The following is a 25,334-nucleotide window of genomic DNA, read 5'->3' as shown; positions in this document are numbered from 1 at the left end:
TTCTATATTTAATAATGGTAATTAAAAACTAAATATCAATTTGCCAATGTGTCTTGTTCTTCATTGGACTGCATCGCCAAAGCAGATTAGTTTCAGCTGTTTGGAAACCCGGGAGACGTGTAACAAGTCACATGCTACTGGGATGATAACTGAGGTCTTACATTGGCTACACCACGTGTCAGTCGTTCCAGGACTATGTCAGCATTGTGGATAGCGTGGCAGTGGCGGGGCTTTGCACTGCGCTGTAGTTGCTATGGTTTGACCCTTGCTAAGTGGTAAATTTGAACTGTGTCAAGGGGAATCAGGGACAAATGCTGTCCTGGAGTCATTCAGCCCAGGACTGGGACTTGAAATCTACATTTCGGGACTGCCCCGCCCAATTAGGGACCGGTGGTCACCCTACCCCCACTCCCACCCCCATATTATGCAGTTACATGGCAGTACAAATGACTGCCTAATTCTTTCTTTTGTAAAACTGCTGCATAAAGGCCTGATCCAAGCCCACTGGAGGCCATGGAAAGCTCTCGTGAACATCCCTGGACTCTGGATCAGGCCCTAAAGTTCTCATTTTATGCTGCAGTAATGCGCAGCAGAGGCCAAGGCGTGGCTGCGAAGGCAGAAGTAAATGAATGCTTTCAGAAGACATGCTTGCTCAGCGGAGCCTCACCAGAACAGAGCACCTGCTGTCCCACAGGGGAGATACTCTACATAAAACAGTGCTGCCTCTCTCTGTGGCTGTCCTATGCTGGTCTGGGGGGAGCTCATGTGCAAAGGATTTGGCAGTGACTATTCAGTACAAGATAAAAATGAAAGAGCTGGGGGGCGGGAGGGGAGGAAGTGACATAAAAGAGTACTCTGGCCTGATCCCAGTGTAGAAATCGGATGTGTTATCATGGAGATCACTTCCGATCCATCTCAGAAGCACAGAAATGGAACTCCAGCTCCAGGACGAACATTTCCAAGTCTTGAAGCACAAAAATGTACCCCATTAATTACAGGGGAGATTCTGTCCTCATCTGCAGATCTGAGTATCTGAGCCAGGATTTGGCTCTAGGCTTCTAACATGGCAGATTTATAGATATTTTCTGCACCTATCACCATTTTCCCTCTTAATTCCTTCTAATTCTTAAACACTTTACAAAACATAAATAAAACCGATAATACATGTAACTGGCTTGACCAACACACAACACCGTAGATCATGTATTCAGTGAAGAGAAGGCTTCATTACATTACCTTTGCAGTGCAATTTGACTTGCTGGGGAAAGCATAACCTTTTACCAACTTTAATCCTTCCAGTGATATTTTTGTATGTAGGCTCAGCCATACTGTCAGAGGGCAGCCAGCACAAAGGGAAAGTTAAAAACAATCATCTAAATCTCAGTCATTCAGAGGAAAGTGTATTTGATCCTTTTCTTCAATTTAGAAAGCAGTATTTTACCACAAAACAGAATCACAGCAGTTAGCTTCTGGAATTCCCTGCAGGGAAAAAAAAATCAATATCACTCTTTACTTGGTTCATTCCAATGATGTTATTCTCTTTCATTCACATGGTACGTCTGATCCTTTTCCAGTCCAGTCCAAGCCACAGAGGTTACAGGAGGTTGTGGAGATTGGCTCCTGCTGTGCAAATAGAGACGGGGGAAAATAATAATAAACCTCTAAAATTCTGTCCTCTGGTGAGTTGCACGGTTGGCCAAGCTGAATCAGAGGGGGAAGAGCTCATGCAAGCAACTTCCTTGCCTCACATGCTCCCTATCCTTGCCCTCTTTTACCACACTTACCAGCTACCCCGTGGCCATGCAGAAGACTACTCAGGACTGCCATGGGCTATTTGACCATCCAGAGTGGAGATGGACCGGTGACTCCCCATTTTGCCTATGGGCTGTTCGAACAAGTTATCTAGGAGGTTACTAAACCTCTGCTGGAGAAGTTTGTGGGTGTTCACCTCCCCCAACTCAATTGCCTTTTGGGGATGGGGTAATGGGGCGTTCCAAACCCACTGGGTGCATTAATTGCCAATATCAATATCAAAAGAGCCTGGCCATTTTGTAAACAATAGCATTAGGGTTGCAAAGTTTTGGCTAATTTCTTGCTAAACATGACAGTGAAGAGCCAGCTGCCTTGTTTTCTGATTGTTACCTGGCTGAGGAGCGGTAGCAGAATTTTGGGGCCTTTCATAGACAGCAATAGTAACTTATTATCTGTCCCATTCCTAATGGTTCCTAACATTTTGTTAGCTTTTTTGACTGCTGCTGCACCTTGAGCAGATGTTTTCGGAGAGCTATCCACAATGACTCCAGGATCTCTTTCTTCAGTGGTAATAGCTAATTTAGACCCCATCATTTTGGATGTATAATTGGGATTGTGTTTTCCAGTGTACATTGCTTTGAATTTATAAGCACTGAATTTCATCTGCTATTGTGTTGCTCAGTCACCCAGTCTAGTGAAATCCCTTTGTAACTCTTCATAGCCTGCTTTAGACTTAACTATCTTGAGTAGTTTGTAGATGATACAAAAGTTTGCCACCTCACTGTTTACCCTTTTCCCAGTTCATTTATAATAAGTTGAACAGTACTGGTCCCAGTATGGATCCCTGGGGGACACCACTACTGACCTCTCTCCATTCTGAAAATTGACCGTTTATTCCTACCCTTTGTTTCCTGTCTTTTATCAGTTCGTGATCAGCTTCCCCTTTGGAGGAGAAATCCATGACATGGAATCAAAGTTTTCCTAGTGGAACTTGTTTATTTAAATGATACATTCCAGTCCTTGAACAGAGTGGTCACAAACAGCATGCAAGCAATCCCTTCTTCCAGAAATCGCAGCCTGAACTCCAACACCTGGTTCCTAGGAAGCCACTCCACCCCCAAAATTGACTCTGGAGAGATTAAAGCAAAGAGCAAATTCTCTTGTTGTTTGCTGCTGCTCACCCAAAAGAATATCCATCATAATGCTAACAACAATTCAGCATTTCTTCAAAACTGAACACTGCTCATACCCTAAAAGTGTTTTTTGCAGGGTTATGTGTAGCAGTGCCACCTGGTGAGTTCTGCAATAACATTATGTAATCAGGTACAAATAAGGGCAGATCCAGCAAAATACGCCTGGCCTTTTGGGCTCAGGAAGGCTGCAGCTTCCTGCTCCGTGGTACATTGACCTATTCAGAGAACAGGTCAGCCTACTCCAGAAGAGCTCCAGCTCAGCAGTGCAAATTGCAATGCCTCAAAGGAGTTGAAAATCTCCTACAAATTATCTCTCCTCCCTCCCACTTCACAGTGGTAGAGCATACTTGGCAGTCTCTCACTCTAAGAAATGAGACCACAATCCAGAAAAGCATTTAAGTATGAGTTTAGATTTAAGCATGCCTATTGTCAATTGACTGCAGTGAGACTATTCACATGTTTAAAGTTATGCACATGCTTAAACGCTTTGCTGGATCAGAACCTCAGATTCCACCACATGTTGCCCAGGGTTTCCTGTGGCTTTCCCTGTGGCTTCCCTGCAGTGTTGTTTTTGCTTTAGAAGTTGCGTTTTAATTTAGAACAGAACAGTAATTAGAGCTGCAAAATATCTTCTCCACTTCCTGTTTCGCACAAGGCACCCCCTTACCCTTTCACCTGCCATGGTCTTCCTAAAGGGGAAAGGAGCATATCAGTCAGCCTCCTGAGTCAGCCTCCTGAGGTCCGCTGACCTATTACGTCTCTGGCTGCCATTCTGCAAAACATGAGCACAATCATCATTTCCCTGCGTTTCCACAACAGCAGCAGACAGTGAAGAAAGTCTAAGGACACTGTTGCTTCTGTACGGCGTAGGGTGCGACGCACTGGGCAGTGTCGTTGTCAAGGTTCCTTTTCCACTCTGAATTTTAGGGTACAGATGTGGGGACCTGCATGAAAGACCCCCTAAGCTTTTTCTTACCAGCTTAGGTTAAAAACTTCCCCAAGGTACAAACTTCCCCTTGACCTTGAATCCTATGCTGCCACCACCAAGCGTGTTAAACAAAGAACAGGGAAAGAGCCCCCTTGGAGACGTCTTCCTCCAAAATATCCCCCCAAGCCCTACACCCCCTTTCCTGGGGAAGGTTTGATAAAAATCCTCACCAATTGGTACAGGTGAACACAGACCCAAACCCTTGGATCTTAAGAACAATCAGGTTCTTAAAAGAAGAATTTTAATAAAGAAAAGGTAAAAGAATCACCTCTGTAAAATCAGGATGGTAAATACCTTACAGGGTAATCAGATTCAAAACATAGAGAATCCCTCTAGGCAAAACCTTAAGTTACAAAAAGACACAAAAACAGGAATATACATTCCATTCTGCACAGCCATTTTACCAGCCATTAAACAAAAGGAAATCTAACGCATTTCTAGCTAGATTATTTACTAGCAGAAGTTCTGAGACTGCATTCCTGATCTGTTCCTGGCAAAAGCATCACACAGACAGACAGACCCTTTGTTTCCCCCCCTCCAGCTTTGAAAGTATCTTGTGTCCTCATTGGTCATTTTGGTCAGGTGCCAGCGAGGTTATCTTAGCTTCTTAACCCTTTACAGGTGAAAGGGTTTTGCCTCTGGTCAGGAGGGATTTTATAGCACTGTATACAGAAAGGTGGTTACCCTTCCCTTTATTTTTATGACAGTTGTGTTCCAGGAGTTGCAATTCAGCCGACAGTGATGAAATGTACAGAATGATAGGCCCTGATTCACCGCTGCATTACGACTCTGGGTGATCCCACTGGTTTCAATGGCTATAGACCATCACACAACCGGAGTAACACAGTAGAGAGGCAGATCCATAACGTTTTCTCAAGAACACGAATATGCAGGTGGTGTGCAATACAGACCTATAAGCTGAACAGTGATTTCACTAACTATCTAGGGCACTCCTGGGACTACCAAATCTTTGCAAAGTCATCAGTTCACCAAGACCTACACTGTGCCCAGCCTCATGCTTCAGGGTGTAAATAAATTCCCTCAGAGGGCTAGAAGGAACACTTTCCTACCAGAAATTCCCAGCGACTATTAGAATCTGTTGACTCTCACAACTGGTTTCTACTGGAGGCTAGATGGGGTGGTAACCAGTAATGGCTATCAAGGGTGGGATTTGCCAGAGCATATAAAGGAGTTAGACACCCAACTCCTGTTGACTAGTGCTGGTCAGAAAGTTTCCAGTGAAACTTCTCCTCTGGAAAGTTAATTTTCATTTAACTGAAAACTCTGCCACGGGAAGTGACTGCTTTCCTTGAAAACTTTATTTTTCACTGAAGAAAAAAAAAAGAAGAAGAAGAAGAAGAATTTGGCCCCAAAGTGAGAAGGTTTGATTTTCAGTTTTTCATTTCAGTCCATTTTCATCTAAATTTTCTGCAGTGGAAACAATCCATTTCCCTACCAGCTCCATTAGGGACTTTCATTGGGACTCGGGCACGTTTGTTTCTTACTCCCTTTTGAAAATTCCAGCCCTAACGCATAAAAGAAAAAATGTTTGCATGATTTCATTTCAGCACTATGGATTTGCCTGGGTTAGGAAAGAGGGTTGAGGCTAGGTCAGGGATAGTGATGGAACCCTGTTGTAACAAGCACCTTTAGTGTAGACGCAGGTTAACACCATTTACCCCAATTTTACTGGTCAAGGTCAATCCTGGGGAAAAGGCTGTGGTTATATATGTGCCAAGTGGATGTACAAAGCTACCATACTTTACATTCACTTTGCATAGGTGCAAATGATTACCCATGGTGTCAGAGAGAGGAGGAAAAAGCCCAGGAAAGAAAGACTTACAAGACAGGTGCCAATTACTCCCTAGGTATAATTAGAGCTGAGTGAATAATTGACTTTTTTGCCATGGGGGGCTCAACCAAAAAATCCTCCCACAATTTTGGTTTCAAGGAGAAACTAATTTTGAGGGGGTTTCTCATGAAAACAAAAATAAAAATTAATGATGGATCAAAGACACACAGAAAAGAAAAAAAAACTAAAAAATTCAGGTTTTTGTTTCAGCTGGTATTTTGATCCAAGATCAAGATTTTTTGGAAGACTGTTTCATTTTGGGGGGGTTCATCCCTTAAAATATCGCTAAACTTCACAACAATATGTCATTTACAAGCAAAACGTTGAAATATTTAATTTGAAAATGGTTTTGACATTAAAAAAAATCCTTTTCTTCCCACCAAAACTATTCACCCAATCTAACCCAGATTCCCAGTACTTTTGGTGCCCTGAAATTTTTTTTGCCCAGCTCAATAATTCACCCAAAAGGGGCACAGTTTACTCATAATCTTTGTCATCCTTCCAGATTCTCTCTGTTTGCTTTTAAAGGGAACATTGCCATAATGTACTTAAAACATGCCTGTATTCAGAAAAAAAAACCTCATTGGGAGAAAAACCCCATCAGCATTTGGCAACAGATCTTCCAGAAAGGAAGGATACAATCATCTGTGCTGCTTTCATACTTGAAGAGTTTTCAGCAGCAAAGGGGCAGAATGTGGCTCTAAGACAGAGCAGGTCAACATCTTTAGTTCAACTTTTCCCCAAAATGCCTTTTTTAAAAAAAAAAACAACAAAAAAGTTATTGATTAAATAAACATTTTTCATTTTCAGATTCTGATTTTTCTGTAATTTGTCCCCCCCCCCATTCCTCCCCATTTTTAATGGCAAAATGAGGTGGGGGGGGCAGAGGGGCGGAACAAAAACTAAAATCTGAACATTAAAACAAAAATTCATTTTTTTTGGGTGGGGGAAATCAGTAAAAAAAAAAAAGTCACAATCTTTTTAAGCAGAAAAATTATTCTTTTGAAACCTACCTGATGAGAGTGATTTCAAAATTTTCTAAGGAAAATGATGGCATTTTCCAACCAGCTCAACTGGAAAAGACGAAACAAAGTGTGAGATTCTACACCTACTCCTTGCTCCTCAGTTGAACAGCTGCAGAGCACCAAAGTTTCTATGGGCGTTGGCTTTCCCTTTAATCATAATTTTTTGTTCTGCTCATGTTCAGTTTCAACTAACTCAAACCACCATAGGCATCTGATCATGTGGATTTCCCAGTCTGATTTGGGGGTTTTCGCCTTCTGCAGCATGGCGGTGCAGGCATGGGCAGCAGGTAGCAAAGGCTGGGGGAGGCTGAGCCTCCCCAAACAGCCAGGCGTGGCCCCGTCCACACTCCACACTCAGGCCCTGCACCCCCGCTTCCTGCTTGGCGTGGCTCCAGTCTCCCTGTGGGTGGCCTGCCCTCCTGGCGCTCTGGGTCTGGGGCCCCGCCGCCGTCCTGGCACTGGGGGCCCTAGCCTGGGCCGGGGGCCAGCAGCCGTGGGAGGGAGGGGGGCGTGGAAGGGGCAGGCCCTTGGGCAGAAGGGGTTAGGCTAGGGGCTAACCTCCCCCAGCCAGTGGTTCACGTGCCGCCCATGGGTCCAGGGGACTTACCAGGATTATCTGGGTGTATCTCATTTAATAATTTCCCTGTCACTGTGAGGCCTCGGGCACTGGTGCACTTCCGTTCCTCCTATTCTCTGCCTGTGGCAAGACAGCCTAGACTCCTGTGGGCTGTAATACTTGGTTTAATTTCGGTTATTGGATTTAGTGTGTGGGTGCTGGGTGGTACTGGAGGCCAGTGATCATGGGCGGCGCGTGAACCGCTGGCTGGGGGAGGCTAGCCCCCAGTCCCACCCCTTCCATCCAAGGCTCTGCCCCTTCTGTTTGCCCTGGAAGCCAGCCCCCACCCCACCCCCATGGCCACCAGCCCCCACCCCAGGCTGGCTATTGCCCACAGCGCCCCCAGGAAAGGCGAGTGGCCTGGCCCTAACCCCTGGAGCCCAGCCGAAGCAGAGCCCTGAGGGCAGAGTGTGAGCGGGGCCACTCCTGGCTGTTTGTGGATGCTCAGCCTCCCCTACCCGCCACCCATGCCTGTGATACACAGGAGGTCAGACTAGATCGTCTGGTGAACCCTTCCGGCCTTCAACTCTATGACACGCACAGAAACATTTCCCCCAGATGTACTTCTTTCCCCTTTGTGAGGCTTGATTAAAAGCAGTCTCTCAATCATACTGCAGTGCAGTTTACAAAGTTATAGTAACACACTGCCGGCTGTCAACTGTGATAACAAAAGAGGGACCTTTAATTTTTTTCACCTGAGTCATCTCAAACTGAGTCATCTAAAACTGTCATAAATTTTATATCAAAGGAGTGCCGATAGGGAATATTTCCAATAATTTCGCCTGACCTCTGGTTGCTTGATGAGACTATGCCAAGGTTTTTTTGGTTTGATTTTAAAATAAGATTCTTAACTTTTGAATGCAGATGGGTTATACACAGACAAGCATGACAGATTTTTTTTGTCTTTTTTGAAAAGCCACAGAAATCCCCAGTTACGATGCTGTACCTAGACAGCCGAAAAGGAAATCCCAACCCTTTTTTATATAGAAATGTGGGCCAGTTTAGGAACACTACAGAAGCCCATCCAAGTCAAACTTTCACCTGTCTTGGAACATTTTAGAACTACAATGAAAAAATATTGAGTCATTTCAGCATGACTGACCACAAGAAGGAAATAGCACAAGAATCTCTGCTCATTTTTGGCTTTCTTCCTGAGGAGCTCGTAGAATGGACCAAACACAGGATTCAGCAGCTTGGCCATACTGAGGATGATGAAATCAGCCTCGTATAGAAGCACATTTGAGAATCGAGGGTGCTGCCTTCTGAACCAAATGCTGAAAAGAGGGTTTTAGGATTTTCAGGTCTGATCCAAAGCCCACTGAAGTCAGTGGGGGAAAAAAAAAAAAAAGACTCCCATAGACAGGTGTTGCGTGTAGTGAGCAGAGTTTGGTAAAAATTCATACATAAAAGACCGAGCCCTATGCCTGACCTGCCAGGTTTCTATTCCAGAAGAGAACATGCAACACTGAAGAAACCTGGCCCATGTTTCTGAAGACATTTGAAGCGTTTAGAACCAGTTTGCCCAATGCTTCATACTCTAAATATTGGGCTCAATCCTGCACAATTAACTCAGTGGCAGAACTCCCACTGGGCCTGATTCTCCAGTGCCATACCTCTTGTGTAGTTATTTATACCTCTGCCAAGTCGGTACAATATGCTGCCAAATCATCATTCTCTGTTCACGTATGCCAGTGCTTGTGTTTTACCCCTGCTTTATAAAGGATTATATAAGGGGCACGGGAATGGAGAATCAGGCCCATTCCCTTTAGCAGTGCAGAATCAAGTGCTAAGCGTCTTCTGGGAGATATGCAGCGCATGCAGCTCCCACTCTTTGCTTCCTAGGAGGCGGTCAGCATTGTGGAGGATAAGGCTCATTCACAAGTGGCCCTAGAAGTCCCAAGACTACTTCTAGTCCCAATGCCTATTGCTACAAGGGGGTCTCTCTTCAGTTCTCTAGCAGTCCCTCTGTAACGTGGGACTTCGGTGCTGCCAGGGTTCCTGCTGGGAATAGCTGCTATTGAAAGACAGCTGTCGTTATGAGAAAACAAAGTTATTAAAAGCCAGGATATTCAGGACAAAGAATGACATTCTCCCCTGAACTCAGATGTCTTCTGACTTTGTTGCAAGACAGAGGAAGAGACACTGGGGCAGGGGGAGACCTCAGACAACTGAGGAAACGTAAAGCCAACATGGCAAAAAGAGAGAGAGATTCTCATTTACATAGATACCAAAGAAATTAATGCCTGCTTTATAGCCCCTTTAGGCTGCCAGAGCAGCGAAAAGGGGACTTAGTACAATGGACAATCTGGCCCAGAGCGACTAGTGAAGATTCCATACTGTGCCACGTGATCAGAGGAGAGAGTGATGTGACCGGGTGCTCAGCTCACCGCTGGCTGCTGCCGCCGCCTCCCAACGGGTCTGAGGATTAGCTCTGCCAGGCCAATGCCCCTTCCAGCAGTCGCACTCCATCACTGTCTCCTCCTCTCTCAGCCTCCTCATCGTGACTCGGCCCTCTGGCCAGGTCACTGCGTGGTTTCCCCTTCTGGGAATCCCAGAGTCCTTCTGCACAAACAGTCTCACTCCGGCAGTCTTCTCCAGCACTGCCCTGATGGTGTCACTTCCTTAGTGGCTACTAGAGGAACCCCGGCCCACACTCTACTCTGGGTTGCACCTCAGGGACCCTCTCGTCAGCAGCCAGGGTCTATTGATTCCCTCCTGAATCTTGCTGCCTTTTCCTGAGCCTCTTCTGTACCTTCTGGCTCTCCCCACTCCTCTGAGTTTGCCAGCCCAAACTTCCTCCTCACAGGGATTAACCGTAGGCTACCTGCCTCTACAGCCCCAACCACATTCCTGGGGAGAGGGGAGCATAGGTGGCGAGTTATATGGGTCCATGGTGACCATGCTCTAGCAATATTCAGGAATGTGGGCCCAGCTCCACCAATGTTTGGGCTTAAATTTTCAGAGCCATCCTGTCCATAGGATGGACTGGGGCAACCGCCCAGGGCCCCACGCTCTGTGTGGCCCCACGCTTCACAGGGACCCGGGGTCCAGGGCACCCTGGGGGGTTAGCAGAGGGGTTAGTGGGGGAGCTGGCACTGGCAGGAGCAAGTGACCCACCCCGCCTCTTCCTGCCCCTGCTCTGCCCCCACCCTCCTTTTCCCCCCAAGCTGCAGCCCTTGCCCCACCTCTTTCCGTCTTCTGCCTCCTCCCCTGAGCAATGCCGGGAGCTGTGCGTGTGGGGCAGGGTGGAGGGGACTGGGGCCGGGTTGCTTGCTGCTGCCCGCACCAGCCCCCCTGCTAACCCCCCAGGCTGCCCTGGACCCCATGTCCCCCTGAAGCATGGGGCCCCCCAAAGCGCAGGGTCTGGGGCAATTGCCCCAGTCCCTCCTGTAGATGGGATGGCTCTGCTTGGACCTGTTTGGGACACCACCAAAAATTATACAAATCTGGCACCTATGGAAGGGAGGTGACAGCAGACTACTTCCCTGCAGCACCCCTCTGCTGCCAGCTTCCTGGCTTTATAAACCCAGCCCAGCCCCTCCTGCAGCTGGGCTCCCTCAGCCAATTAGTCCTTAGTGCTTCCTGGCTTTCCTCTGCCTAGAACAGCGGTTCTCACCCAGGGGTCTGCAGCCCACTTGAGGGGGGAGGTGGGTGAGCAGCTTTAATGGGGTCTGCCAAAATAAACCGGGCTTTGGCCCCAGGTGGCAGGGCTGAGAGAGGGAGGACGGACCACCTCCACCCCCACCCCCGGATCACCTCAGCGGGCCACCCAGCCTGTGCGTCAGCACCAGCAACGAGCTCCCCCTGAGTAAGTAAAACAAAAATAATAGTTCTGTTTATTTTTGCACTTATGTTATCCTTTTCTTTTTTATATTCTAGATGTGTGCGCTTGTGTTTAACTGTATAACTATCAATCGAATACAGCTTTTAATCTACTGGGTATGTAGGAAACTAGTTGTTGGGGCAAAGGTGGGCCATGCAGTTTTTAGAGCATGGGGTGGGGACTAAAGGAAAAGATTGAGAACCCCTGGTTGATAGGTTAACTGGCCTAATTTACCCCTCCAGGCCTTGTGTGGAGTGGACTCCCTATCCCAAGGGGTCTCCATTACTGCAATAGGCCCAGCTGCAAGAGTTTTATAATCCATGTGCTGTTAACATGTTAACAATAAAGATTCATCATTCCAAGAATTTCCTGTTGGGAAATTAAACTTGGATTCTCAGTTAGCCTGTTTTGGAAGTTAACACAGGCTAGACCTCTTTGAACTAGGCCCTTTGAAGTCAGAGTCCAATTGGCTGAATACAGTTTAGTTATTATGGGTCTGATTCTCATTTACATAGGTGCCTTTTTACATATCTCTGGCAGTGTAAAGGCCCTTTACAGGTGGGTGTAAATGTAATTGACTTGTTGGTTAGATTTGCTGTGAGCAGGTTTAATGGGCACCCTATTAAAATAACCTACAACTATGGGAGTTTTGCCTACATAAGGGGCTCCCAACATTTCTGACATGGGTGATGGACATATTCTTTAAAAAATCCCCCTTGTGCATGACAAGAATATTGAGGCGATGTAATATTGAGAGTAAATTTTACTTCTCAGGACACAGGAACATCCAACAGTATTTGTTTGCATTCATTTTGATTAAAATGAGTAAGAGAAAATCCTGTCCATTTTCCCTACAAATGGATGCATGGATGTGCACCACGTGATGATCACACTCGTTAGCATGGATGCTTATCCCAGAAAATAAGACGCCAAAGTATATTCTCATTCTCTGTGAAAACTCCGACTATAGAGGGGGTGCTACCACTATATCTCGGGGCATCTATCAAGTGAGAGCTGCAATCGTGCCCACATTTAGTACAGGTCTTTCCTCCGACCTGAATGGGTGCCTTGTCACCGTTAGAACAGAGGCCACAGACAAAATGGAAGTGCACCAAGCCACAAGTGGTTTACTTGAAAGAGTTCTCAACTATGTGGCCAGGAAGAACAAACAAGTTCTCCCATGATACACAGCAAAAGAATTCACAGAGCAGCTCAGCTGACTACAGTGCTGAGAACCGTGCGACGGGCCCCCAGAAATCTTAGAGCCACACACTCGTAGAGCTGGGTAAATAGCTGATTTGAGTTGACCGGCAATTTGGGGGGGATTGATTTGAAGTGAGTTTTTTTAAATTTTTGGTGAATAAAAAAAAAACAAAAAACACACTTTTGGGGTCAATGAAATGTTTTGTTTTGATTTTGAGGGATTTTTTAAAAACTTTAAACATTTTAAAAATAAAATTAAAAGGAAATTTCAAAACAAAGTCATTTCAAATTGAAAAATCCAAATGCTTCTTTCAGAAAGCCTCAAAACAAAGTTAGGTTTTTGGGAATTGTTTCAGGTTTTCCTGACTGAAACAATTCAGCAACATCAACGTACCCTGGGGAAGTATTTCTATGTTGCTACATTGGCATTTTTTGCCAAAAACAGTTTCAATCAAAAAATTTCACCCAGCTCTACACCACGAGTGAGTACAGCATCAGTGTGGACACAGCAACTTGAGTGTCAGTTTGAGGGGAAGCAGCTGCATTGCAAAATAACAGGAGAAAAATAACTCCAATGATCCACATTCCAGTTAATTCTGCAGGGAAAGACATACCCTTGGGGGTAGATTTTCACTGTCACCCAGTTTCCTCCCACTCTACTCACTCCTGAGGTCGTGTGTCACACTTGAGGTTTAGCATCACAGAAAACAGTGAATTTGGTCAAGGGGCATGGCACGGCAATGAGCTGTCCCAGCTCTAAGCAAAGGTTAAATGCAGAAGAACTGGGTGGTAACGGCAAATGAAAACGTTTTTAATCCTCTTGATATGAAAGCAGATGTACGTGAGTGGGGGTGGATCCCTAACCATGATGACAGAGGCTCTGACTCATACACCACTAGGCAGATTACTTTTATATTTTTATTTATAAAATTGTTACATTTATATTAGTTCTTCTATTGAGGGAGTTACAATGTGTATCAGCTGACAGCTCTGCCATTTCATTGTGGTTTTGAGCACATATAGAAGTTGCCTAGAGAAATGACAGACTGACATCTTGCTCAGCTAACAGGCGGCTCTGGAATTTCATTTGAGAGAAAAGGACCAAATATACAAATCATTAGGTGCTCAATCCAAAACATACTTACGTCAATGGGAACACTCCCACTGACTTCAATGGAGTTTGAATCAGGCCTTAGAGAAGTAACGTTTGAAATCCAGTTCACCCATGTGCCTCCCAAAAGGGATTGCTAGATTAATTATCTGTTGACTGCATACAACTACAAACACTAATCATCAGTGCCATAGCATGAGGGGGAAACCAAGTGAGATAGCAAAAGAAGAGAAAAAACACACAGCAGAAGAAAAACCATCTTCTACAATAGAAGAGGCCATGTAAGTTAACACAACACCATTGAAGACAAGAGAGCTATACCAGTGAGGCTCTGGGACCTGTACTGTGCATCTTTTGTTTCTCATACTGCCATCCTAATCCATTTTAGAAAAATAATGAGCATTGTGGACAGGTGCCATCCCAGGACCTCCTTGCCTCAGTTTCCCTTTGAGCTCCCAGAAATAACCCACTCACAGCAAGAGTCTTTAGAACAGTATTCCCCCTCTCCTAGGATCTAATTGATTCAGCATAGTTTAGCTCCCAAAGCAAGCTCCCTTTCTATCAGTGTTCCTATAGCCTGCCTTTGGGAATTGAATGGTTCAAGTTCTGATCTCCCAGCCCACAAACTCACTCCTGTAGATGAGATTCTCACAACCCTCTTCCTATGCTCTTAGCAGCTCTTGCTGGCCTGGGCTTGAAGCCTCATTTTGAGAGGCTCACAGAATCATCCCACCACTCCCTTAATCTTCCCAGCTGGGTGTAATAACCTCAAACCTCTGTCTGGATTGGCTGGCAGAGAGAGGAGGCTTGCTCCACCCAGGCTCCTGGGCCCTTAAAGGAACAGTAATCTGAGTTTTTCCCATACCTTCCCCCTACCAGACATTAACTGTTCCTCAGGGACCAACTTCCTTTGTTCTAGTGATTGCTTCATTTACGTCCCAGGACACGCAGCGGGATGACTGGCCTCTCAAACTACCTCCTCTGGCCATAAAAGACCAGTGCCCCATTACAGGTATCTGCTTCAGATGTAACAGTGGTGGCTGATGTATAACCGTACCTACAATGGACACAGGTGTTGAACTTGTCTGCGCCCCAGTATTTTGGGGGATATGGAGAAGGAAAGCTTCAAGTCTTGCACATTCAGGGAGGTCAGACTATTATTCCTTCTCGCGATCTCTCTGCTGACTCTAACATCCTCTGAGACATAAGTGAGAACAGCAGATTCCTAACCTGGGAAGTTCTCTGGGTTCATCTTTAAAAAACATTAATTCTTGTCTTCCTAGCAATCTGGATCCTTCCTTCGGTCACATTGTCACAAGTAGCACTGTAGCCCAGTGGGCTAGTTTGCCTTTATTATATTTATTGCTTTGCATTATATTCAGCAGTAATGCAAGAAACCTACAGGCCTGTATTCTGTAAGACATTAGCTTCAGCAAGTTAGCATAAGGCTTGAAACCTATAAACTTTGAACAGATAAACTTTGCACAGATAAATGGTCCAATGGAAAACCGCAAGTATTTGGGGAGCTGAAAATAGAGTTTAAGGGGAAGTTCTGACGTAAATAATTCAACCACAGAAGTGTCCTGGCAACGAACTGGTTACAGGTACATGGGATATATTTAAGGCTAGCCTGCTTGCTTATATATCTTTTCTTGTAAGTGTCTTATTTTCTTATGGGTTTGATTATTTTATTATAATAGGTTTATAGGTCTATATTAGAGTATATATTGTCTGTAACACAAGGGACCTGCAGGCCACATCCTGTATGGCGAGCTAAGGCCAGGTTAGAATACATATGTTTGGGACCTTTCACCTAGATAGATGGTGAAGAGCTAAAGCATAAGGTCCATGTATGGCTGTGACCTATAACATAGAGGATGCGTTAAAGTAGGTTGGCACAGGGGCTTTCCTAAGTTCATACCCTTTTAAACTTATCATGTACACCACAACTTGGAAAGAACCGAAATACTCGGTTAGGACAGAAATAACAAATGTGATACCTAACCACAAAAGGGCCATGGTAATGAATGGACATATATGATAATGAGTTGAGATCATTGATATACTAACCTATACGAAAAAAACATTCCAACATTAGCAAGGTGAGGAAATACAAATAAGGAAGGGGGAAAAAATCCCCTACTGAATATGCATCAAATACAACAGTGTCAGCGTAACATATTACAAAAACGGCATCCCAGCCTAGGCGTGGTATGAGAGAGAGGTGTAGTCCTTGGGAGGTGCCAGGATGATGGCCACTGGTGATGATGGGGAAGGTGATGGTGATGAGGACGATGACCGCTAACATTTCACGTTGTTCTATAGGAGATGGTGTGATTATACAGATGTGGAGAAGGACATTCTGTAGTACCTCTATCTACCTTTACTGATTTGGGGTGTTTGTGACTATGCTAAATGTATGAATAAACTCTATTTGTAAATATAAGAGTTCCTATAGTGCAACTGTGCACGTCAGGGTTCCCACCAGTATAATAATTTGAATAATACTGGGCCTGAACTTGGGGCAAGAACCTGGCAACCCTCGAAGTGATAACTGGAGACTCTTAAGTAATCAATATAATTAATATGCAATCTAAAGATCAGGCAACAGCACTGCAATGTACTTGGTTAGACATGAAGGTCACCTACTGACTTTGAAGGGACCTGAGAGAGTCAAATGCCAAGAAAGGACTAAAAGATAAAAATAATGAAAACGGGCACAGATTAGAGGGGGAGGGTATGTGATGGGACATATACTCTACACTGGTATAGAGATAGCTAATTGAAGCCAGAGAGCAATTAGCCCATCCAGTTGCACCAGAAAGATGGGCCAGGCCTAATTAAGGATCAGTGCCAGTAGAAGTGGGGTAACTAATAGAAGAAGGATTCTAGGGCAGTAGAAGTCTTAGGGATTCTCTTCTGGGATAGGAGCCTCTGGTAAGGACCAGATTGAAGTAAGCTCTTGTGATAGGCCTTGATAAGAGACACCCCTGAGCCAGCCCAGGGCTGGGACTTCAGAGACAGAGAGAATTAAACTGGTAGGGAGGAATCATCTAGGAGGTGTCACTCTGTGCAATAGCGGGAAAGACCTCTGCGGAGACTGGGAAGGGGAGAAGAGCCTGTGGAAGAGTGACCCCAGAAAGGGGCTTGGGAACAGGTCCTAGAAACAGGCTGAGGTAAGAAGTAGTCTAGGAAAGCAGAAAGGGGGCTCAGGGTGCAGACCTTAGGTGCTTGTTACAGGGCCAGTAGACTGGAACCCAGAGTACAGGAAGGGCCTAAGTTTGTGAAAGTCCCCCCAATATATGAGGTATAAGGACCATTGAGCTCAGAGATGGGCTGAAGACCTGGTGTAAGGCCATTGGACCATAGTATTAAGAAGAGGCACAGTGGCTGTCAGCAAGGGGTGTCAGAGGAGGACAGTCTAATAAGCTATGCCCAGCCATGAGGGGGCACATTGGCTGGTGAGTCACTCTTCTACAAGGGAAATGAAAAGGCATTTTTAAAGCACTTGTTTTTGCAGCGTGAGACACTTTGGAGAACATGGTAGATTTGAGAGAGCCATGTTAATCCTTGCAGAGTGCATCATATTTTGTTATTTGACACCTTTTCCTCCAAATCTTTCCATACTCCCTGCCCCACAGAAAAAAGGGGGTCTGCAGATCCTGGGGGAAACTTCAGAGGCCCAGAACGATCCTTGTGGAGATTTTATATCTCAGCACTGGTCCCAGGGAGTGCGATGCCCTGGCTTACCCTGACAGTGTCCCAGTTCATTTGCGATCTACTGCACCTGTGACAAGTAAGGGCCAAAATAACTAATATGGGCCTGATCCAAAGGCCGCTGAAATCAGTGGAAGTCTTTCCATTGACTTCAAGCTCTTGGTTGAGAAATCCCACGGCAGTAAATGGTAGGTCTGAATGTAGGCTGACTGAAAGAATGGACAAACTATGATTTTTGGATCTCTTTCCCCTATCCATCCTGTTTGGATTCTAAGCTCTTCAGTGTAATAGCACTCTCTACCCTGGGCTTGTATAATGCCTAGCACAATCTTGGTTAGGCCCAAGGCATACCATAATAAACATCAATAGCAATAATAGTGGTTTCTGACCATGTTATAGCAATGACTGCGCTACAGAATCAGCAGTTCAGTTCCACCCTATTGCACTTCTGTCAGATATAACCACATTTGTTTTCTTCTCCAGATCACCAGCCTAAATTAGATAGGGGTAGTACATGACCTACCTATCTCACTTCCCTGGATAAATATTGAGACTATGCCCATCACAGTGGTACCTAATTTTAGTCATCTCTTCCTATGGCAGATGCTGATACTAGCCAAAATGAATCCAGAAAAGCTTTTCCTGTTTTGAAAATGCTCATTTATTCATGTCCAGCTGCTGTTAGAGAACATCTTTTTTCTTAATATACCATTTAACAAAAACTTCTGTGATTGGTAGGACACAGGGGCTATAGAAATGAGAATCTTTAGAGGGGGTCTGGTCAGTAAGGCTAGTTCAAATTTTTGCTTATGTTTCAATTTTTCCTAGATGAATCTTTCATCAGCCGCGCAGATCTATCTTGGTAACCCCAAATGATTAATATTTTGCTGTTTTAAAGAAATTCGTGTTCTGTGCCTTGGTCCTGCCGTGAGAGCCACATGAATAGACCCCTGCCCCCTCCAGAACGACACTGAAGTCAAAAAGGCTCCATGTGGGTCTGTCTGAGTGCATTCCATTGGCCTTAGACTTAAATTCTGGGGAGCAGGAACCTTTACTTCGTATACATTTGTACATCACCTAGAACAAAAGGGCCCTGATTTTGCCTGAGGCCTCTAAACACTTTATTAGTATACATATTAAATCATTATTAGATGAAAGGTACCTAACTGACAGCTCCAGAAACCAAAGTCCTCTGTACAGAGCGGGGGCAGCATGAGTAGTGACAATGCAGATAGTTTTCCAGCACTGCCCTGCTTAATCTTGACTAGCAAGGACAATTTATCAGGGGGCTAGTCAAAAATTTTCCCTCAAAACCCGGGTTTCTGTCAATTTCTTTTTTTTAATCTAAATGACATTTTTCACAGAGGGTATCTGCTTTCCTTAAAAAAACAAAAATCAATTATTTGTCAGTTTTAGTATAAAAAAGGTCTTGGTTTGGGGGCAGTTTTAAGCAAATTATTAGAAACACCACAAATAAAACAATGTATCATGTATTGCCTCAATAAGTATTATCATGTTTATTTCAAAGCATCAATGACACATTTCATTTGGATTTTATTTGTACGTGCTTCCATCAGAAGAGCAATGTATCCACTGAGGTAATGCTATTTACGGTATTAAAGTTAAAAAAAAAGGAAACCACTGTTTGAGAACACCTGTAATATCATCATACACAAATGTAACATTGATGTACCAATGATGCTGTTACCTGTGAAGAACAGAATATTTTTGGGCATGTATTATTTCAACCTGTGGGCAGCCACATGGAATTACCAATAATTAAAAGGATCTGAAAAAGTGTGTGTGTGGGGGTCTTATCACACCACATCTGCCTGGCCCCAGTAGTTCTGCCCACCCAGCCTCACCTCTGTTCCTCCTGCATCTCCTGGAATTCTTCACCCTGGTTTCCCAGGCCTGGAGGAAGGGGGAGGAGGTTCTGCAGTGAGAGCCTCTTGTATCCCTTCCCAGGCCTGGTTGCGTTGGGATGGGGAGGAGCTGTCCCATTGCTCACAGGAGGGGCAGGGGAAGGAAGGATCAGAGCTGTTCTGAGATGCTGGAGTCTTTCCGCTCCCTTTGTGCATCCTGTGAGATTGGTACTGGGTTGCTAAGGGAAAAAGGAGAAGACTCTGGTCTGCTTCCTCCAGCTGCTCAGATTAGCTGCTCTTCACCAAAGGTGGGCAAGTCGGGAAAGCCGCCAATGAGAAGGACGTTCCTCAGGTGGTACTAAAAATGTGAGCATCTCAGCAAGCTGGCTGGCTTTTTAGCAATTGTATTTCCCAGGCCTGTATCATGTTTAAACCTGGTGCACTTTAAGCACTGGTAATTCCCATTAGCACTGAGGAGGTTTGTGCATACAACCCTGGCATAACAGGAATATAACAACACATACAAAGCACTTGCTGTGTTTAAAGCATTTCACATGTGTTAACAAATCAGTCCTCACAATGCCCACATGAGGTTAGCAGGTAAACACTATTATTCCCCATTTTCAGGGAGGAAATTGAAGTTACTCATCCAGCTCCACAGAGTAAATACATACAGAGCCCACATTAACGTTTGGGATCTCCTGACTCTTCATTTAGGTACCATAATCTGTTCCTTTGCCATTCCTACTCACTTCAAGGGCTTGATCCGTAGCCCAGTGAAGTCCATGGGAGTCTTTCCACTGACTTCAATTGGCTCTGCATTGAGCCCTGAATCAAGAAAACTAATTCATGGCAAAAAGCAAGCAAGGGCTGAATTCATCACTGATGTGACTCCACTGAGATGAAACTGGCCTCAAGAGGTTTCACCTGGTGAGGTAAAGGGCAGTTAAAGCTAAACCTACATACATAGCAAATCAATGTTTTTTGGTGGCCTTAACTGATTAGAATTTTTTACTCATAATTCTGTGAGACACACCAGAATACACAAAATTTATATAATACTAAAAACTCAGGATTATGGATTGAACTATTAACCTTTCTGAATAAATATGTGAGATTTTACACTGGCTTTATGGTTCCACACCTATACTTTCTAGTTTCCCATTCATTTTGAATGAAAAGAGTTAACATGGAAACACCTGGATATCTTCCACTATAAAATGAATGGGGAAAGACTGAGGATTATAAACATCTTGAAAACGACACAAAGCAAAACGAATAATCCCAGAATTTTAAAGTTTGTTGGTATGACTGTTCATACAGGCCCTGACCCAGCACAGCATTTAAGCACATGCATAACATTAATCTTAGTCCTATTGTTGGGACTACAAAGATGCTTAAAGCTACTCACGTGCTTAAATGCTTGACTAGATTGGTGTCATAACAAAGAATTAGTTAGTATGAATTTTCTGCAGGTCTTCCCAATAAACCAGGGATGAGTACACTGCTTCTTTCAACTATTGTCCAGAGAAATGGAAGCATATACAAACTATTCAAAACATTTACAGCTGCTAGAAGTTACATTTTCCTGTTTTCTTGACTTGTACAATGGATAACCAGAGAAGAAAAACAGCAGGAAAGGGTTTTCCTCCACACACTAAAAAGAACAGGATGTAGCTGTGAGGCTCACAGCTAACTCTTTTGTGTTAAGTTCACATTTCTGTCAAATGTGGCCTCAAGTATACAATAAAAGCTGCAAGAATATAAAGGTGGTGGGTATTTCAGGGAAAATATGTACCCTTATAACCAGATCCATATTCCTCTTTAGCACCTTTTGTACTCTGTATAGGCATGGTACTGCTCCATTGAAGTAAATGGCAAAACTGGTGTTGACTTGATTGGGAGCAAGACTTGGACTCTAAGCTTAGATTTTCAAAAGTGACTAGTGATTGGGTCTCTCAGTTTTGGGTGTGCCCAGTCTGAAACATCTTAAAGGGGCCTCATTTAAAAAAACAACCAGCCCTCTGAAAATCAGGCACCATTAGGTCTCTTAAGTGGAGCACCCAGAAATGGAGGCACCTAAAATCATCAATCATTTAAAAAAAAAACAATAATTCTGCTTTGTCATAAATACACTTTATAAACATATCCAAGGAAACAATGGTGAATAGCACAATGAAATCCATAAGATGTATTTAAGGAGAAAAATCGATGAGCTAGTTCAGAACAGCATGGGGGCCATGGCTCCATCTCCTCCTGACCACTTCTGGAGCAATGAGTGCAGAGACTGAGATTGTGACTGAACTTTACATGCAGCATGCAAGGGGCTAACAGACACCCACTTTCTCCCCAGCATTGCAGACCCATACAAGGGCCAGGGATGACTTCACCTTGAGAAAAGTGATATGACTTTGGAAGGGGATAGCCTAATTACCCTAATTAGCAAAATACACTACAACCCCAGGCAGTTTCTCATCAATGGGTGAAAAACAAATATACTCAGCCTGGACTACTTACAAGCTTCTATGACACTGTAATACACACATATTTGAATAAAACAGGCATGGTTTGGGTTTTGATATTACTATATTTTGAAAGAGGAGATTATTTTCTATCCTAAGTGACAATAGATGGGCAACTCCTCCTCAAATACCTTTTCCTAACTTCTTGATCTTGCATCCTCTTATGCTTTCTCAACTGGACACCATCAAATTAGGCCTGAATAAAGACTGGGAGTGGATGGATCACTACAAAAACTAATTTTCCCTGCTGATACTTACACCTTCTTGTCAGCTGTTTGAAATGGGCCACCTTGATTACACTGGCCTCATTAGCACTACAAAAGTGATTTTTCCTCCCTTGGTATTCACCCCTTCTTGTCAACTGTTGAGAATAGCCCACTTCCACCTTACTTGAATTGGCTCATTAGCACTGACCCCCCACTTGGTAAGGCAGCTCCTATCTTTTCATGTGCTGTGTATTTATACCTGCCTACTGTATTTTCCACTCCATGCATCTGATGAAGTGGGTTTTAGCTCACGAAAGCTTATGCCTAAATAAATTTGTTAGTTTCTAAGGTGTGACAAGGACTCCTTGTTGTTTTTGCTGATACAGACTAACACAGCTACCACTCTGAAACCTGTCAGGTACACAAGTGTTTGCAAGATCAGGGCCATGATTATTCTGATTGTAAAGACGTTTACCTTTTTGAAAGTTCCAATGAGCTCTTCAGTGTGATTGCTTTTATTTTTCAAAAGAAACCTATCACTCTGGGCCTAATCCTTGTCCTATTAAAATCAGTGGGAGTTTTGATACTGATTTCAGTGGGAACAGCAGGGGGATCTTGATCCAAGTGGCAGACTTACTGTTCCTCTGACACTGAGACAATGCCAAACCCAGGGTTCTAAAGTGAAAACAAAAGTTAAGTCACATAATGAAAGCATAGTTTTATATAATATGGGAAATATTCTCTGCTGCACACAATTATCCTTAGTTTAGTGTTCCCTCTCTCCAGAGAACCCTGATGCTACCCTAGTCCCTGCAAGCATGCTACCCTTTCTGCAGACTCCTGCCTTTACCTGTAGTCATTGTCTACTGCTTTTTTCTCTGCCTGCTCAAGTACCCAGCAGTAGTTGTCTGTGGCGCTCCTGGCTTTCTTCTTTTCCTTCTTGGCTTTCCTCTTCCTATAGATGAGCAAGCCCAGGGCAAAAGCCATCAGCAGCAGGATAACCACCAGGCTGCCCAGGATATAGTACAGGAGCAGTTTGGGGCCATCGGTGGCCTGGTCAGCGTCGGGTTTCATCATGGGTTCCCCAACCCCTGCCGCCCTGCTGACGGCAGCTGGCTGGAGGGTGCTGGGTTCTGCTCCCCCTGGCTGGGCTCGGGTGGTTGGATCAGAGCGCGGGGCTGGGCTCTCGGTAGCAGGGTGGGTGTCCGGCGGCTGTCCACCCCCAGCCGTCGGCTCCTCTTCTCCTGGGGGGCGCAGGGACGGGGACGGGGCCGCGCTGCCGGCGGTGGTGGGGCTGGAGCCGGAGAGGCAGGAGACGCCGTTGGGGGCCAGCGCCCAGCCCGGCGGGCAGAGGCACTGGTAGCTGCCGGGCTGGTTGACGCAGCGCTCCTGGCAGGGCTCCCCCAGGCACTCGTCCACGTCCCGGCAGGAGGCCCCGTCGGGGCCCCGCTGGTAGCCCGGCCGGCAGGCGCAGAGGAAGGAGCCCGGCGTGTTGGCGCAGAGCTGGGCGCAGGGCGCGCCCTGGGCGCACTCGTCCAAGTCCCGGCACTGGCGGCCGCCGGGCCCCGCGGGCTCGTAGCCCGGCGGGCAGGTGCAGGCGAAGCCCCCCGCCGTGTTGAGGCAGCTGCCCTGGCAGGGCTCCCCCAGGCACTCGTCCACGTCCCCGCAGCTCACCCCGTCCCCGGCCAGCGCGTAGCCCGCGGGGCAGCGGCACTCGAAGCCCCCCGGCCGGCCCAGGCACAGCCCCTGGCACGGCCGGGCGCTGCAGTAGTCCACGGGCGAGCAGGAGAGCAGGTCCCCGCCCAGCCGGTAGCCCGCGCGGCAGGCGCAGCGGAACGAGCCGCCGGCCAGCTCCAGGCACTGGTGCTGGCAGCCCCCGTTGCTGTAGGCGCAGCCGTGGCGGGGCGAGGCGCACAGCGGGCCCGGGCTGTTCCACGCGAACCCGCCGCCCTCCTGCGCCGTGCACACCAGGAAGGGCCCCGGCGCCTGACCCTCGCACGACACGGCGGCCAGGGAGCCGAAGGGCACGGCCGCCAGGGAGGCGTTGTTCAGGCCGAAGGGGGTGGTGTAGGTGACGCTGCCGGGCCCGGCCAGCGCCAGCTGGCGGCACATGCCCTGGAAGCTGAACTTGCAGAGGTAGCCCTGGACCCTGGCGGAGGAGCCGCTGCAGGGCCCGTCGGCCCAGCCCAGCCCGGGGGAGCTGGGGGCGGTGCTGTTCCGGTGCAGGCTCACGCAGCGCCTGCTCGTGCAAGTCTCCCGGGGCTCCCGCAGCCAGCCGGTGTAGCTGGTCTCCTCCCCGCCGGAGGCCCAGCTGAAGCCCTTGAGGAGCTGGTGCTGCTGGTAACACTTGCCCTTCTCCCGATGGAGCCCGATCCAAAGCCTCGCCTGCCCCTCTGGCCCAGCTTCCCTCCTGGGCAGCTTGGCTAGCAGATCCTGGACATGCAAGGCCTCTTCCTGGCTCTTCATGGTCACCAGGTTGCCTCCGTTGCTCTTGCAGTTCTCCTGGGCATCCGCCCAATTGTGCTTGCCCCAGTGGATGGTGTAGCAGGCAGTCTGGGCGCACAGGGCCTCTGCCTCCTCACTCGCCCACGAGGGCACCCCCCAAAGCAATGCCTGGCCTAGGAAGAAAAGGGCGATTCCCATGGTTGCTTTGGTCTGGTCTGGCAGAGAGCGGCAGGATCGGTGCTGTTGCTGTCCCAGGCACCAGATGCACAGATGGGACCTGCAGGGGACACACATCAGATGTTAGAACAAAAGAGCAGAAGCTGTTTGCCTTTCAGATCCCTTTGGCCCAAGGAGCTGCCCTGCACGCATCCTGTGCTGTTGCGACTCTTATTTATCACCGGAGACTAGAGTTTCCTGTATTTTAGTTACTGGTGGCTTCATCCCCGTGGTTTGTTGATAACAATCAAGATATTCAGCTGCTTTTCTTTGCCTTCCTTTAAGTGAAGTGGTTTAACACCAGTTTAAAAAAAGATTTACCATTAAAGGGCTTTCTTTATTTTGGCCCAGTGCTCCCCTCCCCCTGTAGGAGAAACTTGCTGGAATGCTGCTTTCTTGTTTTATTTTTAAAGGACATAAACTACTTACTCATTGGTGACTTTTTCTAACCCCCAATAGGGAGTTCTAGTTTTCCAGTATCTATTGGAGAAACAACAACAAAAAAAGCATGGAATCCCTGCTTATGATCCTAAGCATAGTTAACATTTCATCTTCTAGAAGAAATGGAATACTTGGTGCATATAAGTCATCCACACAATTAATTTCAGGCACTCCCCTCCTCCCCCATTCTTGCACTTTAAATAGATGGAAAAGTCCTTAAATAGGGATTGGGTCGTGAGAATGTCTGAGCTCCATGCACTAAGCCAAGTTGTTTAAGGACACCAAACCAACTCAAACTCAGTGTACAGTGGGGAGTTCTCTAAATGCAGCCCACTTAGTCACTGATCTGTTGTCCAGAA

General features: G+C 46.1%; 1 protein-coding gene across 1 annotated transcript; it reads right to left on the bottom strand.

Annotated features, from left to right (window-relative positions):
• Positions 1 to 1,471: 1,471 nt before the first annotated feature.
• Positions 1,472 to 24,672, bottom strand: CD93 (CD93 molecule). Its single transcript, XM_084622279.1, has 3 exons — positions 22,724 to 24,672; positions 3,613 to 3,717; positions 1,472 to 1,623 (listed from the first exon to the last, which is right to left on the bottom strand). Exons 1-2 carry the CDS (start codon positions 24,610 to 24,612, stop codon positions 3,672 to 3,674), a joined length of 1,935 nt encoding a protein of 644 aa, XP_084478405.1. The 5' UTR covers positions 24,613 to 24,672; the 3' UTR covers positions 1,472 to 1,623; positions 3,613 to 3,671.
• Positions 24,673 to 25,334: the final 662 nt, after the last annotated feature.

The sequence above is a fragment of the Lepidochelys olivacea genome (assembly GCF_965140295.1).
Source record: "Lepidochelys olivacea isolate rLepOli2 genome assembly, chromosome: 3".
NCBI classification, from domain to species: Eukaryota; Metazoa; Chordata; order Testudines; family Cheloniidae; genus Lepidochelys; species Lepidochelys olivacea.
Note: the sequence above shows the minus strand (reverse complement) of the source record. Positions and strands in the feature narration are given on the sequence as shown.